This window comes from Balaenoptera musculus, chromosome 9 (assembly GCF_009873245.2).
Source record: "Balaenoptera musculus isolate JJ_BM4_2016_0621 chromosome 9, mBalMus1.pri.v3, whole genome shotgun sequence".
Lineage (NCBI taxonomy): Eukaryota > Metazoa > Chordata > Mammalia > Artiodactyla > Balaenopteridae > Balaenoptera > Balaenoptera musculus.
In genome coordinates, this window is record NC_045793.1 from 1,462,504 (window position 1) to 1,480,585 (window position 18,082).

At 42.3% G+C, this 18,082-nt stretch overlaps 1 protein-coding gene across 5 annotated transcripts in view; it reads right to left on the minus strand.

Moving 5' to 3' along the window:
* Window positions 1-18,082, minus strand: part of UBE3C (ubiquitin protein ligase E3C) — a 120,719-nt gene that overhangs the window by 94,725 nt on the left and 7,912 nt on the right. For all 5 annotated transcript variants that reach the window (XM_036864155.1, XM_036864154.1, XM_036864152.1 and 2 more), the window contains exon 2: window positions 2,013-2,066. In XM_036864155.1, the coding sequence (XP_036720050.1) occupies window positions 2,013-2,066 (54 nt within the window). The remainder of the gene's footprint in view (window positions 1-2,012; window positions 2,067-18,082) is intronic.

Sequence of the window (18,082 nt, forward strand, 5' to 3'; positions counted from 1 at the left end):
TTCCTGAGCTTCAGATGGTTACAAAAAGGGAACCCTTGAACTTAAACCTAGTTTGGGAATCTATTCATAACTATGATGACTCTGACAGCACTTAATTAAAAACTCATATAACATCCCATGCATTTTCAAAACACTTATTTTTACTCATTCAGCTGTTTGCTGGGGAAGAGTCTCAGTAACACTCCAGCTCTCTGGCAGGTGCGCTGAGGACAGGCGAGTCCTCACAAGGCCTGGAGGCCAGCTTCACATTAGCTCTTCCCTGTTTTAAAGGGGATTCATCCCTCCCCCACTGCCTGCCAGAAGCAAATGCAATGCTCTCCAAAAAGAAGAGGCCATATTCTAATCCTGAAGATATCGCTTCAGTTTGGAACATACAATGTCCGGTATTCAACCAAAATAACCAGGCAAAGACAAGAATTTAAAATCAAGAGGACAAACAACAAAAACGAACCCACAGGAATTCCAAACACTGGAGAGTAAACATTATCTTTAAAAATCTACAATTATGTGCAAGAAATGAAAAGACAAGAGAACTGGGAAATAAAAGAATCAAAGAAAATTCTAGAACTCAAATAAAAACTGAAAATCGGAACTCAATGGATGTACTTAACAATCAGACATCACTAAAAGAGATAATTTGTAAATCAGAAGTTAGATCAGAAGAAAACAGCCAAACCAAAGCATAGATATTCAAAGAATAAGTATACTGAAAAGAGTACAGGAGACACACAGGACATAATGCAAAGGTCGAACATCTCTGTCACGTGAGTCCAAGAGGAGGAGGAGAGGGAGGATGGAGCGGAGGCACGACTGGGAGAGATGGCTGACTGAGAATTTTCCAGAAAAGATAAAATACACCAACCAATACTCCACACAATGAACGGGTGAGTTCACATTCACAGACGGGTACCCAGCACACAGGGCTGACTACTCAACACTTTTCTTGTTTGAGCAGTGATTTTCAAGTGAGGGCAGTTCCCACCGAGGGAGCGTTCGGTAGTTTCTGGAGACACCTGTGGCTGTCTCAGCGGGGGCAGGGGGTGTCTCGGCATCTGGGGAGAGGCCAGGGATGCTGCCAAGCGTCCTGCAGTGTGCAGGACGGTCCCCACAGCAAGGGACTACCTGGCCAGAATGTCAAAAGTGCTAAGGTGGAGAAACCCTGCCTGAGCGTTTTTGCATCTGCTGTTCCCTTGACCAAGAACACTCTTCTTCCAGCTTTCCACAGCTTTTCTTTTCCATCCTTCAGAAATCCACTCAGCTCCCACCAGCTCAGGGACGCCTTCCCTCAACACCCTATCCAAAGCAGACCTTCGCAGTCCCCATCTCAGGATCCTGATGAACATCTGTGTTCTACGGCCCAGCAGAAACACTGTTTTATTCCCTGTCTATATACCCAGCCAGCAGAAAAGTACCTGGAACATAACAAGCTCTCAATTTATATTTGTTAAAGGAATGGATGAATTATTAAAAAACAAAACAAAAAATGACCTCGAAAAGCAGGCCATAAGACACCACAATTGCTGATTAATCAACAAAGTAAAGCCATTTTAAGAAATTACCTCTGAAAGATAAAATGTAAAATAAAGACTAAAATGCCAAATGTCACTAGCTCCTTTCATTTATTCAGCTTCTTCACAAATAGTTAAGATAACTTGCCTTGACAGGGAGTTTTCTCCTTTTGCTTGACAAAACATGAACACTATACATGAAGACTTTCTACATCTTCTGGAAGCCGTATCATAAGCAAGTAAGTGAACTGAAAGCCTATTTTCTCCCTCTATTCTGGAAACTGCTCTTTTAGTCCATCTTTTCTACATTGGTTCCAGAATAAATGACCTACATAAAATCCAACAAATCCAGAAATGTTTCTGAAGTTTAACATACATATAAATACTTAAGTTATGTCACATGTAACATACATATATCTAATATATAAAACAGGAAAACCAAGGCTTATTTAGATGCCATGGAAAAATGTTTATCTACAGGGACTATTACAGAACTGTTTTTACCTCCCTCTTTCTTCTTTCTTCCTGAGTACGATGTAAAAGAGAAGCCTTTTCTTCCTAAACACAAAAAAGAGAGAAAAGATAAAGGTTATAATTTCAAATTATAAAATACTCTCATACAAAAATTATAGAATGTTGTGACCCAAAGGATTCTAGAGATCATCCAATCAAACTGTCTGACTTAGTAAGAAATCTGAGGCACAAGAGGCTAAATGGTTCCCTCACCCCCATCCCCAGGTCACAGATCTAATTGTAGTATTTCAGTAGTGTTCTAAGAATAAAATCTGATTTCCTTACACACACGTTAGTTCAGGTAAAACTGGGGAGATCTGAGTAAGATCAGTGCATTGTATCAGTGTCAATATCCTGCTTGCCAGCACATACTACAGCTTTGCAAAATACAACCCCCGGGGGAAATTAGGCAATGCAAACAACAGACCTTTCTGTATCATTTCTAACAGCTGCATGTGAGTCTACAATTATCTCAATAAAAATTTCAGTGAAAAAAATCAATCTTTCATTGTTATCAAAATTTTTAAAATTCTTTTCATCGTAAGTAAAACTATATTTTGAATAAAATTACTTGATATGTAGAAGGAACTGAAATAACAAATGGGAAAGTTAAACATTTCAAATAAAATAAAAATACTTACAGACGACCCTCCTCCCCCCCCCAGCACCATTCCAGCCTATACTGTATGGGCATTTTATTTTTGTAAATTTAATCCAAAATAAAATTAAAGGCCTAAGGCATCAACATATAAATCATTAGAAAAATTAATAAACCTAAATTTCTTAACACAAACATACAACTCATCAGAATAGAGTCAGAAAGCAAGTAATGAAGCCAATTTAAAAATAATACTTTGATATGTGAAGAAATACATGTGTAGAGTGAAAAGTTTCTAACTGACAAAATTTTCAGCCAAAGAAATAAATCCTCCAGATGTTTTCCATTACAGAGAATTTCATTTCTTGAATTCAAATAAGAAGTCTTTATCTATCACGTCAAAGGTCAGAAAAATATTTCGTTTTTAACTGATTAATTAAAAGGAGGAGGAGGAATGGAAAAATCTAAAGTAAAAAGTGCTCAGAATTATGGAAAGCTTCTAGATAAAAATACAGCCATATTTCTGGTCATTATCTTTATTTATGAATAGGAGTGATAAATACATGTCTGTAATTTCTCTTCCTTCTATTCCATTTAATCAGATTTAATATATGTTCATTACTTGGTTATAGTTAAAGAGCTAAGATTTCTTAAAATGATACATGCTGTTACAACTACGAGAAAATATACATAATGTCTGAAATTAAACCCACGTTTTACTTTTAAAAAAATGGTACATGCCAGCAAAACAGTCACCAAATTGACTTCACACATAAGCTTAGCTGTCACTAATCTAAAAGCCCTGTGGGTTTGAGGACCTGGCCTGTCTCTTACCACCAGGTCCCTATCATTGGCTTCAATGTCTGCCACATGTAGGGATTTAATAAATATTTAAAAAATGAACGAACGAACATTTCCTTTAAGTAAAACAAAGTAGTCTAAAAGGAGTAACCATAACAGCTGAAAAGCACTTCTGAATACCTACAACACAGCACCGAGGCTGAAGTATTTTAAAAATCAAAATAGGTACCAATTATCAAAAAGCATAACTGGATTCTAAGTGAATACTTTAAGTCTGAAGCATACGATACGAGATGGCTATGAACGCACGCACCAGAGGCAATGCGGAATGTGTTGAGGATGAATATCCTTACCCTTTGATGACCTGTAGATTAAAATCCTTGGACAGAGGACACCATATAAATGGAAGGTCACTTCTCTTAACCTGTGCTCGAGGGCTGTAAAGTTTCCTACTTAAAACAGCTCATTTCAAAAATTATAAAATAAGCATAGCAAGCAAATCCAAAGTCCTGGACACACACACAAAAACCCTTACATGTGACTTCAACTGTAGTTTAAAATAATGTGAAGGTCTTTTCCAAGAGTACGCATGCTCCCTAAATATTTTAGGGAGGAGAGAAAGGTCTGCTGGGGAGGTCAACCATCCCCACAGGCCACGTCAGCCACATGGGACAGGAGACTCTAGGACAGCGCCAGCTGCCACCAACACCGATTCCTCTGTGCCAACCACTGTGCCCCAGCACACAGACAACTAACACGGACTGAGGGCTTACCCTCCACGTGCTAAGCAACATTCTAAACCCTAGAATTTGGTTCATCACATATTCCTCAGAATAACCCAAAGCGGTTTAAGTACTATTACTTTTCCTGTTTACAGATGACAAAAGTGAGGTTCAAGAGTGGCAGAGCCAAGATCTGAACTCAAGACGGGTCCAGAGCCTAAGCTATTAAGCAGTGTACTATTTACTTTGAAAAACAACACTAAATATGATCATATTATTTCACATTTTGAGAAATTTTTAAAACTCTTTTGTCTTCATAATACATACGTAATTTGGAAGATATATCAGAAAGGAGGCTGGTGGGGAGGGGAGGCCACAGAAAAAAACTGGGGCGGGGGGGCCACCAAAATGTACCGTGAGTTCAGAGGCATGAGGAGGAGGAGCGGGTGAGAAACAAAGGATCCAGAATGCCCAGGAAAGGCGAAGTAAGCAATCGCAAAGGCCTGGGACACAAAGGTGGCCATAAAAAGCCAGTTCAGCACAGAAAGAAAAGTGTGACAGAGCACTTAATCGATGTCTATAAATTATGTACACTATCACATGTAGCACCTGAACTAGCTACCAAATTCCAAATCAGAACCGGAGCTTCTTCCTACATTCCCCAACTCAGAGACCGTCTCTGTTCAAAAGACATTCAAACGAGGCACAGGAGAGGAATTTATTCTCAACAAATACTGGCTGACTCATGCGTCATGCTAGGCACTGGCTGTTTTAAAAGTAACAAAAGTGTTTGTTCCCAAGAAGAGCACAGTCTGGTGGCAGCAGAAGAAGCCTATGAACGGAGCACCCACCACGGGCCGGACACGATTCCAGACACCAGCAATACAGCAGAGTCAGCAGGAGCGGCCCCGCCCCGGGAGCGCACACCTCAATACAGGTGGGCGCCGGGGACAAGGCAGCGCAGAGAAAGGACAGGCACTCCGCCTGCGCGACTCAGAGAACTCAGGAGAAAAGGTGAATTCGAAAGAAATCTTGGAAGGCTGTGTTCAGAAGGATGACAAGATGGAAAGCATCCCAGCAGAGGGGGGAAGCATGTGAAGCAGCAGAGGCACGAGAGGGGGCGCTGGGCAGGAAGCAGGGCTGGAGGGAGAGGCTGGGCTGACCTCGAGGCCAGCATCGAGAGGGAACGGGAGACCCCCATCTTTGGCTAGGTGAGCCATATACCAAGACAGCATGGCATGGAAGGGAGAGAACGACGAAGTTAAAGTTCACTGACCTTGAGACATCTCTGGGACCGACAAGTCAGTCAACAGGCAATAAAGAACAGGGAAGAAGTATGGATTGAAAATTCAGAGTTCAAATCACCCATGAATTAAGCTTAAACTCCTTCCGTGGCTTCCCACCCTCTACCTGCACAGAGGGCTGCTACGCCTTTAAAACAAACAAAAACTGCAATATCTGATACTCATTTCCTGAAAGACCACTGGACACTAGACGGAACCATCTCTTCTCAATGCTCATTCACATGAACCAAAGTTATGTAAAACCTACCACACTGGACTTATTTTCCTACTTCATGGTAGCCTATCTGAGACCGTAATTTGAGAATGGCCAGTGTGTTCTAAGGGGTCAAGTTCAAACACAGCCTTGGGCGCAGGAATATTCCGGTCAAACACCTCCTCCTGGGGCTTCCCTGGTGGCGCAGTGGTTCAGAGTCCGCCTGCCAATGCAGGGGACGCGGGTTCGAGCCCTGGTCTGGGAAGATCCCACATGCCGCGGAGCGACTAAGCCCGTGCGCCACAACTACTGAGCCTGCGCGTCTGGAGCCTGTGCTCCGCAACAAGAGAGGCCGCGATAGTGAGAGGCCCGCGCACAGCGATGAAGAGTGGCCCCCGCTTGCCACAACTGGAGAAAGCCCTCGCACAGAAACGAAGACCCAAACACAGCCATAAATAAATAAATAAAAAATTTAAAAAAAAAAAAAAAAAAAAAAAAAAAAAAAAAAAAAAAAAAAAACACCTCCTCCTCTTTCTCTTGCACCACCAGCACGGCGTGCCCCCCAACTACCCTCCAAGTCTCAAACCCCCCACCCCTCCCCAGCCTGGCCCTCCCTCCTGGCACTGACATGCACCTGGCAAGCGCCCACTCGCCTTAGGTGAGACTCAGCTTAAATGTCATCTCTTCCATGAAGAGAAGATGACCTCCACTCCTATTCCTCCACACAATGAACGGGTGAGTTCACATTCACAGACGGGTACCCAGCACACAGGGCTGACTACTCAACATGCAGGAAACGACTGTATCTGCACTAGTCAGAATCCTGGAGGCCACACGGGCACCATCCTCAAAGATGTGGCCACCAAATGCCGTGGGAGGTCACTCTTCAGCAGGTTACGCCACACAGGGCCAGTCGGGGTGTGGTTATTCTGAAGACGAGCAGAAAATAAGAAAACAAAACAAACTCCATCCCTTAAAACAGCAGTAATGAATGATCAAAGTGTGTCAGGCCCAGCAGTCAGTTGGGAAAAATAAAGGCACAGGCCTGATCCTAACTCGCAATTCTGAGTGCCTACACATGGCTCGAACCAGTAAATAACTATTAACTTCCCAAAGTGAAATTTCACCAGGCTGCGAAAAGAGCAAACCAACAAACCTACCACAGTGCACAATGGGAGTCAGCGTCCAGGAACTCACCCTAGCTGTCCGGGCCAGGGTTAGAGAAGCAGTCCATCCCTGGCGCCCATGCCTGCCTCATCAGAACAAGCACTCCAGGGCTTCCCTGGTGGCGCAGTGGTTAAGAATCCACCTGCCAATGCAGGGGACACGGGTTCGAGCCCTGGTCTGGGAAGATCCCACGTGCCGCGGAGCAACTAAGCCCATGCAACACAACTACTGAGCCTGCGCTCTAGAGCCCACGCGCCACAACTACTGAAGCCCGTGCTCCTAGAGCCCGTGCTCCGCAACAAGAGAAGCCACTGCAATGAGAAGCCCGCACACGGCCATGAAGAGGAGCCCCCGCTCGCCGCAACTAGAGAAAGCCCGCACGCAGCAGCGAAGACCCAACGCAGCCAAAAGAAAATAAAAATAAAAAATAATAAATAATAAAAAAAAGAACAAGCACTTCAGGGAAGCCACAGACTCGATGTCCTAGCTCGATTTTTCTATTAGGTGTTGAAATAAATACCACTATGGGACTTCCCTGGTGGCGCAGTGGTTGGGAACCCACCTTCCAATGCAGGGGACGCGGGTTCGAGCCCTGGCCTGGGAAGATCCCACATGCCGCAGAGCAACAAAGCCCGTGTGCCACAACTACTAAGCCTGCGCTCTAGCCTGTGAGCCACAACTACTGAGCCCATGCACCACAACTACTGAAGCCCACGTGCCTAGAGCCCACGCTCCACAACAAGAGAAGCCACTGTAATGAGGACCCCACGCACCGCAACGAAGAGTAGCCCCCGCTCGCCGCAGCTAGAGGAAGCCCGCACACAGCAACGAAGACCCAACACAGCCAAAAATAAGTTAATAAATAAATAGAAAAATTAGCAAAAGCTATAAACAGTACATAGGGAAATAAACAAAAATATATTTTAAACATAAGAACTTCATCTTTACTCATTTTTAGGAAAAAATGCAATAAAAACACAATGATAGGCTTTTTAACCCATCTAACTGGCAAACTTTAAACCTCAGGTAACACACTGAGATGAAGGTGGACAGCAGCCACTTTCTTACACTGATACGATCTCCTTAGAGGGCAATTCGGAAATATCTATATAAAAACAGCCTTTGACCTAGCACTTCTAGAAATTTAACCTACAAATATTATTGGCACATATACAAGTATATGCACCACAGTGCTGTTTAAATTAGCAAAAAAGCTGAAAACAACCTATATGGCCATTAAAATACATGACAGCTAAATAACTTAACAGAACACTCATTACATGGAGTATCGGACATAGCTTCTTTTTTTTTTTTTAATTTATTTATTTATTTTTGGCTGCGTTGGGTCTTCGTTGCTGTGTACGGGCTTCTCTAGTTGCTGTGAGCGGGGGCTACTCTTTGTTGCGGTGTGCGGGCTTCTCACTGCGGTGGCTTCTCTTGTTGTGGAGCACGGGCTCTAGGCATGTGGGCTTCAGTAGTTGTGGCACGTGGGCTCTAGAGCGCAGGCTCAGTAGTTGTGGCGCACGGGCTTAGTTGCTCCGCACCATGTGGGATCTTCCTGGACCAGGGCTTGAACCCGTGTCCCCTGCGTTGGCAGGCAGTTTCTTAACCACTGTGCCGCCAGGGAAGCCCATACACAGCTTTTTGAAAAAGGCAGTAGATCTATTTGTACTGATCTGGAACTATGCCCAGATGTAGTGCTGGAGGAAGAAGCACAGCAGTCTGTTCAACGCGCTCTAGCGTGTGTTCAAACAAGAGAAGAGTGCACATCTCAGAAATTCCATGCGCAGAAAACAGCTCTGAGAGGACAGGGAAGAACCTGGGAACACAGACCCATTACAAGGATCAGGGACTCGGGGAGTGAGCAGTGGGGTGAAAGGCAGGGAGATGATCATTTTATTTGAATCTTTATTTTCTACTGCTTGAATTATTATCCAAGTACGTGTAATACTTTCTCACTGTTTTAGAATAAGGTACTAACGAAGCTACTCCAGAACCTAAGTTTTTAAAAACAGCTCCACAAAGCCAAGAATAAGTTCATCAATTAAGTGGCTGGGAGGAAGAGAACAGTAAGGTACCAGTAAAATGCATTTAGATTTTCATTCTTAACAAATTTTTGGTTTCAATTTATTATAACTGAAAATAGCTTTTACCTTTTAGAGTCTACAGGCCTAGGCAAGTTAGGGTTTCCCAGCCCAGTTATATACAAGTTTCATAAAGTACACTGAATCAACTGTTTTTGGAATGACTAAACCTATTGTTCCTATGGCAAACCTGTTGCTTTCAAAGCTAATCTCTCACCTCCACAGCTGTGACACTAACCCTATTCATCAATATGTAAACAACAGTAAATTACAGCAAACTTCTCTATTTGATCTTTGAGCCTTAGGCACATTATCTTATCTTCTCTGAAAATTAAATATGGCCAAACTTCACAAATACCATTAACAAAGATGTTTTTTAAAGGGGGGAAAATGCTTTCTTCATGCAAATGAATTTAGTGGGAACAAAATGAAGTTTTTAAAAAGTAAGTCATATATAGTTTAAATTAGATTTCATTAACCATCAGAATCAAAAAAAAAATTTATGGTCAAAAATTTGAGTATAGGTCAAAGTAAACGTACATAACATGACAATTTCCATAAAACCAAATGCTCAAATTGACTGCTAACCACTTATAAAAATAAGTTTAGCATGTTTATTAATACCTTGATTTTTAAAAAACTGAGATTTCCTTTGTTTCCAAAATATTTGGATTATTTTCCATTAGCAATTTACTCCATTTACCAATATAAATAGAACAATCAGTTTCACACGTTTCAAGTTAGTATATTTTCCCACTCTCATGCACTAACACAATACTAATAGTTTTACACAATTTGAAGAATATTCAAGAAAAATACTTTGAGTTAATTAAAATGTTAAAAGTTAGCAAAAGTTTTATTTGTAAATAATGCACAACCTATGATCTGTGGATTTTTCCTTCTTTTATAGACCCATTAGAAAGAACCTTTATGGCAATATAACAGCAACCAACTTCACATACATGCAAATATTTAAAAGTGCATCAAAATACAGTAATCAGTTACTAAAAATTATATTTATAAAACAGTGTACAATATGATTCCCAATTCAAACACTATATAGAAAAAAGACTAGAACAAAATTTATGCACATATTAACATGTGTAAAGAGCATAAAATGTGAAAAGAGCTCATTTAAAAATAAAGTACCCGGGCTTCCCTGGGTGGCACAGTGGTTGAGAATCCGCCTGCCAATGCAGGGGACACGGGCTCGAGCCCTGGTCCGGGAAGATCCCACATGCCGCAGAGCAACTAAGCCCGTGCGCCACAACTATTGAGCCTGCGCTCTAGAGCCCGCGAGCCACAACTACTGAGTCCGCATGCTGCAACTACTGAAGCCCACGTGCCTAGAGCCCGTGCTCTGCAACGAGAAGCCACCGCAAGGAGAAGCCCTCGCACCACCATGAAGAGTAGCCTCTGCTCGACGAAACTAGAGAAAGCCCACGCGCAACAACAAAGACCCAATGCAGCCAATAAATAAATTAATTTATTTGTTAAAAAAAAATAAAGTACCAAAATAAAATGCAATCGTTTATATCTCATTACAATAAATTCCAAAAGACCTTCTTTTCTTTTTTTTTAAAGACCTTCTTTTCTTACACCAAAACTGTGTATTAATTATGGCACTGTTTTACTAGCAAAACCCTGGAAACAACCTGCACACATACATCTATCAATAGGAAAGTGGTTCTATGATACAAACCATTCAGTGGAATATTATGCATCCATGAAGAGAAACTACATGTAAAGGTGCTGGTGTGGAATCGTCACTAAGACACAGTGCTGAGGAGAACAGTAGCTCTCACTGTTATTTAAAAAGCTAGGGGCACATGTTTATTTATATTTACTCTAGTTTTGAAAAGATTGAGGAAACTGGTAAGAGTGGGGAAGTTTGGAGTCTCAGTGAGAGGAAGACTTCATTATATGCCCTTTAGAAGAGTCTCAGTTTTTGTAACTTTTTCAATTTAAAAAAAGGTAACTTTTTTTAAAGGCCACTGACTGGAGATTAGAAATGGAAACGTTATTAGACCAAGGAAGATTATAGTGATAATCTAACTTTCTCATTATCAAGAATTATGACTTCCCCATTACAAGATGTGAAAACAAGAAGCCCAGAAAAGATGAATAAGTTGCAGACAATTGGTTAGGAAGATAAGCATTTTTTCAAGCCCCCATTTTACTTTTTACATTTCATCTTTCACAGTAAAGATGTGCTACGAACTGTGCTGCTTGCCAACACACTACAGTTTACTAATGTTCCTAAAAAAGTTAGAGCACTAAAGCTGCATTATAAGAAAAATTAATTCAAAAAGACATAGGATTGTTAAAGCCATCCTTTCAGTGCCTGCAGGACACGGTCCTCAACTTGCCAAGCAGTTAAAGGAGAGCTTAAGCAAAGCGAGAAACAACACAAGACATGCAGGCTACACAACATCCAACAGCCAGACCAGGGTTCACATACTTCACTAAATGATGTGGAATCTCTGAGCCCTGATTTCTTCCTCTACGGGCTGCCAACACCTCCGCCTCACAGAGAAGGAGTCAAGAAGAGGCGAGAGCATACAACAAGCAGGAGGACAAACCCTGAGGGACACAGTGTAGGTAACTAACAAATAAGGAGAGAAAACAGAGACACCCTGGCGAGAAAGTGCCCTCGGAGGCTCCCTGCAACTGCACAGAGGCTAAGGCAGCACTTAACTGCTAAGACCAGGGAATGGAAATTGATATAATTTTTTCTAGAGAACAAAACACATCAAAAGCCTATGTGCACACTGACCAAGCAATTCAGCTTCTTTCTGCAATGTATCCTAAAAAATAATTATAAATCATTGGCTATAAAGATGTTGTTCACAACAAAATAGAAACAATCTAAATGTCCAAAAGTAAAGGATGAACATGTATATACTTCATCATACACAGCTCATACAAAGAACATGCACGGTAATTTTAAAAAGAAAACAAAATTTTAATTTTAGAAAATAGACTGAACAATTGGATCCTCAGCTTTGGAATAACCTAGAGTTTACATAAATGTCTTATGGTCAGTCCACAGGACACAGTCACAGCTACAGCAAATAAAACCTCAAAACCAGTACAAAAGGGCTGAGGTCCTCCAACAAGCCCTGCTTTTCTAATGAGCTCTGCTCTGCTCGCGGCCTCGCAGTCAGTACTACCGTCTGCGCACGCTGCCACGCCTGCTGGCTGGCCACGCACCGGTCCCAGCAGCACCTCTCCCTTGCGTGCCCCTCTTTCTCCGTTTCTGTAAACGCTGGCATCCCTCGGAGTTTTGTCCTGAGCCCACATGTCTTCTCAGCAGAACACTTTCCAGAGCATCTCACAACTTCAGCTGTTACCTACTGACAGACCAACGGACTCCCAGCCTCTACCTGAAGCTCCAGACTAGCACCCCACCTGCCTAGTGAGCGACCCCAAGCATCTTGCGTTGAACACGTCCCTAGGAACTCAGCATCGTGTCGGATTATGGGGTAACTGTCCACTCCTGTCACCCCAGACTGACACCTGACGTGATGCCTGTCCCCCAGAGCTCATCAGTTCTGGCTCCTCGACAGCCCTGAACCCCTCCACTCAGTTCCTGCCGCCTGGTTCAGGCCCTCACTACTCCTCTGCACAACTACAGCTGCCTGTCTCTCGCCTGGTGTCCAGCCCCTGCACTGCCCCACAATCGTCTCTCTAAAACCTGAGTTTGCTCAGGGTCACTTCACTGCTTCAAAAGCCTTCAGTGGCTCCCAAGGTGCCCCTTTATGACCTGGCCCCTGACTGCCCGTCTCCCCAGCCCCCGACTCCAGCCAGCTGAACAGTCTGTAGGCGACTGCCACCTCTCCAGGGCCCGACGCCTCTGCCCGTGCTGATCCTTCTACCTGGTGGCAACGACGTTCAACCTGTCAACAGTGGTGAGAATCCCAGGCCAGCACACGAGAGCCGAGGGCACTGACATTATGCTGCCCGCCCGGGGCCCTGAGAATAGGCCCTGGAAAAGGAGGGAAACCGGCTTCCTCCCTCCGTTCTGGCACAAGGCACCCCAAGCAGCTCTCAGATGGCCAGAAATGTACTTTGATGCTCTCCTACTTCACTCCCTCTCTCCAATGGCCTGATGCATCTACCTCCTGCCCTATGGCTGTCAAAGTGACAAGCCAAACACTTTCATTCCCATATTACTTACTCCCCTGTATATTCCCCCCCTTTTCTCCAAGGGTGGTTGGATTAAAAAGGGTGGTTGGATTAAATGATCTAAGTGAATTCAAATTGCTGCAAATAAATGGCAGCCTCTCATGATTCTGAGGCTTTTTTGAGGAAGATGCTTACCTCAAATAAACTGCTTAACAGATAACATTTCAGGTAAGACCGTGCAGGAACGCAAGAGCTTAACAGCTCACAGGAAAGGCCAGCTCACAGTCAGGGAGCCTTGCCTGGGAGAAGGGAATTTTAAGTCAGTTCTCTATTTCACCAGTTTTCTAAGCTGTTCCTAGTTTACCAACTTCTTTCCGTGTTATATTTCCAAACTGGTGGAGTTTGATTCCTCTCACCTTGAGTGTGGACTGGATTGACAAATAAAATAGGACAAAAGTGACAACGTGTGACTTTCAGGACTCCCTCGTAACAGGCTTTGCCTCGTTCTCCCTGCTCTCCTGCGTCACTGGCTCCGGGGAAGCCAGCTGCCAGGTCAGCAGGACACTCAAGCAGCCCTAGGGTGATGTCCAAGTGGCAGGAGCTGACACCTCCCGCCAGGACCCATCACTGGCCTCCAGGCACAGGCATGAGCGAGCCCCACAGTGGCTCCCCCAGCACCGGGCAAGGCTTCCGATGCCTGAGCCTCCAGAGCCCCTAGGCCAGAACCACCCTGCAAGCTGCTCTCGGATGCCTGCCCCACAGAGCGAGAGCGAGAGAACAAAAATGTGCTGCTTTAAGCCACTATGATGGACGAACAGACAACCAGACCTCTGTTCATTGGAAATCAAGACACTGGTAAAGCAGAGATCATGACTGTTCAGAGTAACATAATTTAAATGCAGACTGCACTACTGCTTTGCAATCTGCTTATTTCCACTAACAATGACACAGTTTAATACATATAATGAGTAGACATCAATAAATGATAAATATTAACAAATATAGATCATGACCACTTTGAACAGTTGTATAGTACCCCACCGCACTGTGATACCATTTAACAAATCTCCTATCGTCAGACATTTAGATTGTTTTGAATTTTTCAATACTGTAAGTAATGCCACAAACACCATCTTTTCTTTCTCACGCATCTATCCCATGCACTCGTCAATTAGTTTCTTAGAATAAATTTCTAAAAGTAGACTTACTGGATTTAGAGGGGTCGTACCTGTTTACGACTCCTGATGCGTGCTGTTAAACCATCCCCCAGGTAGGCTGTGCCGATTTACGCTGCCACCCACACCCCCCAGCAGGCATCTGCAACTTTAACTTGGTCACCACTGAAGGTGATGGACTCCGGAGACACTCGGCCAGAAGGAAGCTCCTGCTCCTGCCTTCATGCTCACGAGCGGCACAGGCAACAGAAGGCGTGAAGAGGCCGTGGCCGGAGAACAAGGACACGGTGGTATAAAATAAGGGTCATGGTCAAAGAATAAAATGCTTAACTTCCAAACTCCTAGGTGCCCGCATTCTTTAAAGTTATAAGAAAAAAGGGAAAGAGACAGAGGAAAACTCTTTACTGCTTTTGCAATAACCTCTTTTGAGGGCTCTTCTACAGTCCTATGAGATGACCTGTTTATTACCTTAGCTAAGAGACGTAGTTGGCAACTAACTCTGTAACTCAAGAAAATCAGCACACACTGGAGTGTGCAAAGCCAGACAGGACTAGGGAAGGCAAGCCAGGTAGGTGCCTGAGCACAAAATTTAAGGAGGCACTCACTCTCAGGACCATGAACCCGAGTGCCACCTTAAGCCCTGCACCTATGCATCTCGAGTCAGAGCCTCCTTAAATTTTGTGCCCTACGTGCCTTGCTTGCCTCACCCTAGACCCTGATTAGAAGTCCAAAGAGAATTAGACAAAGTCTCAGCCCTTCCACTCTGCTTGGTTTCCCTAGGAACCAGATCAAGAGTTCCTGACCTTATATGCTACAGAGAACTTACAGCATTCTGTCTCGTATGTGAAGAGTATGGAAAATCATATTCAAGAGAACAGATGTGGCGCTGCTAGATAAAACAGGAAGGTAATAATAACAGTTCTGACAGTAAATCTTAAAATCTGATTTTAGAAAATGTTTCTACTTTACTTGATGTCAGACGTGTAAAAAACAGTTTATGTTCCACTGCAACATACACAGAGTAGTACGACAACATGTACATCAACTGCCAGCTTTTCAAAATGAAATAGCATGGACTTTTTTTTAGGTTAAAATATTTTAGGTAAGACCTCCAATTACACAATAGAGGGCAGTTATATAAAACTAACCAATCAGAGTGCTTACAATCCTAAGAGTATTCTAGACTTATCGAAAGGGGAAATTAACATTACAGTAGCTGGTTTCGGTAGGCTCTACAGTGAAACTCATTCTGCGAGGCCAGCAGTACCCTAATACAAAAACCAGAAAAAGACATCACGAGAAATAAAAGCTACTCTCTCCGGAACGCAGATGCAAAAATCCCCAAACAAAATACTACCAAACTGAATGCAACAACGTATAAAAAGAATTATACATCATAACCACGTGGGATTTATGCTAGGTATGCAGGGCTGGTTCAGCATTCAAACAACACTTGGTGTAATCCATCACATCAACAGACTACGGAAAAGTATATGATCATACAGTAAAAAGCATCTGACAAAATCCAACACCCAGGTAATTCCCTGGCACTCTAGTGGTTAGGGCTCCGTGCTTCCACTGCAGGGAGCACAGGTTCAATCCCTGGTTGGGGAACTAAGATCCCACATGCCATGCCATGTGGCCAAAAAAAGAAAATAAAAATTTTAAAATTTAAAAAATTAAAAGTAAATTTAAAAAAACCAACACCCATTCACGACAAAAATTCTCAACACACTAGAAATAGATAGGAACTTCCTCAACTTGATAAAGAACCACCACAAAATACCTACAGCTAACATCATGCTTAATGGTGAGAAACTAGAAACTTTCCCACTAAGATGAGGAAGAAAGCAAGGATATCTTCTCTTACCACTCCTTTTTGACATCATTAGCTCTAGCTAATGCAATAAAGCAAGAAAAGGAAACAAAAGCTATACAGATTGGGAAGAAAGAAATAAAACTGTCTTTGGTCACAGATGACTTGATCATCTCTGTAGAAAATCCCAAAGAATTAACAAAAAAACTCCTGGAACTAATATGTGATTATAGCCATACTGCAGGATACAAGATTAACATACAAAAGTCAACTGCTGTTCCATATTCCATCAATGAACAACTGGAATTTGACATTTAAAAAATAATAATAATAATAAATAAATAACATTTCCACTATGGAAACAATATGAAGGTTCCTCAAAAAATTAAAAATAGAACTACCTTATGGTCCAGCAATCCCACTTCTTGGTAGCTATCCAACAGAAATGAAAACAGGTATTGAAAAGATATCTGCACCACTATATTCATTGCAGCATTATTCAAAATAATAAAGATACGAAGACCTAAGTGGTCATCAAACAGACGAACAGATAAAGATGTGGTGCATACACACGGGAGAATATTATTCAGCCAAGAGAAAGAAGGAAATTCTACCATGTGTAGAAATATGGATGGACCTTGAGGGCCTTAAGCTAAGTGAAATAAGCCACAGAAAGACAAATACTGTAGGTATCACTTATACATGGAATCTTAAAAAAAAAAACCAAAAAAAGTCAAACAAAAAAACCCAAAAAAAGGTCAAAGTCAAAAAAGAGAGTAGAAAAGTAGCTGCCAGGGGCTGGGTGGATAGGGGTGGAGGAAATAGGGAGAAATTGGTAAAAAGGTAAATACAAAACAAAATTGCCTTCCTGTAAACCAACAATGAACATTTGGAACTGGAAATTAAAAACACAGTATTGTTTACATTAGCACCCCCCAAAAAAGAAATACTTCGGTCTATATAAGGCAAATTACAATAGCCTGATGAATAAAATCAAAGAAATGCACAAATGGAGAGACATTTCATGTTGAATAGGAAGACTCAATATTGTCAAGATCAATTTTTCCTAACTTGTTTGATCTACAGATTCAACACATTCCTAATCAAAATCCCAATAAGTTCATACAACACAGAGAACATACCCAATATTTTATAATAACTATAAGTATGACCTTTTTTTTTTTTTTTTAGAAATTCACGTTCTTTTATTTATTTATTTATTTATTTATGACTGTGTTGAGTCTTCGTTTCTGTGCGAGGGCTTTCTCTAGCTGTGGCAAGTGGGGACCACTCTTCATCGCGGTGCGCGGGCCTCTCACCATCGCGGCCTCTCTTGCTGCGGAGCACAGGCTCCAGACGCGCAGGCTCAGTAATTGTGGCTCACGGGCCCAGTTGCTCCGTGGCATGTGGGATCTTCCCAGACCAGGGCTCGAACCCGTGTCCCCTGCATTGGCAGGCAGATTCTCAACCACTGCGCCACCAGGGAAGCCCAGTATGACCTTTAAAAACTGTGAATTACTATTGTACACCTGTAACTTATATAATATTGTACCATCAACTATATTTCAATAAAAACAAATGCAACAAATACACCTAAAATACAGTGGCTTTAAAAAAATATATATATATATATGTAAGTTATTTTGTGAATATCAACAAACTGCCTCTAAGGTTGATATGGAAAGCAAAAGACCCAAAAAAGCCAACACAATGCTGAAGAAAAAGGTGAACAAAGTCGGAGGACTGACACTAGCTGACTTTGAGACTTACCATAAAGCTCCAGAAATCAAGACAGTACGGCACTGGCAAAAACAAAGCAAAACAAAAAAATCCAGAACAGACAAACAGATGAACGGGCCAGAATAGCAAGCCCAGAAATAGACATATAAAAACACAGCCAACTGATCTTTTGACAAAGGAGCAAAGGCAATTCAACGAAGAAAGGACAGCTTTTCAACAAATATGCTGGAACAACTGGATATCCACATGCCAAAACAGAAAGAAAAAATTAAAAAATCTAGACACAGACCTTAACACCTTGCACAAAAATTAACCCAAAATGGATCACAGACC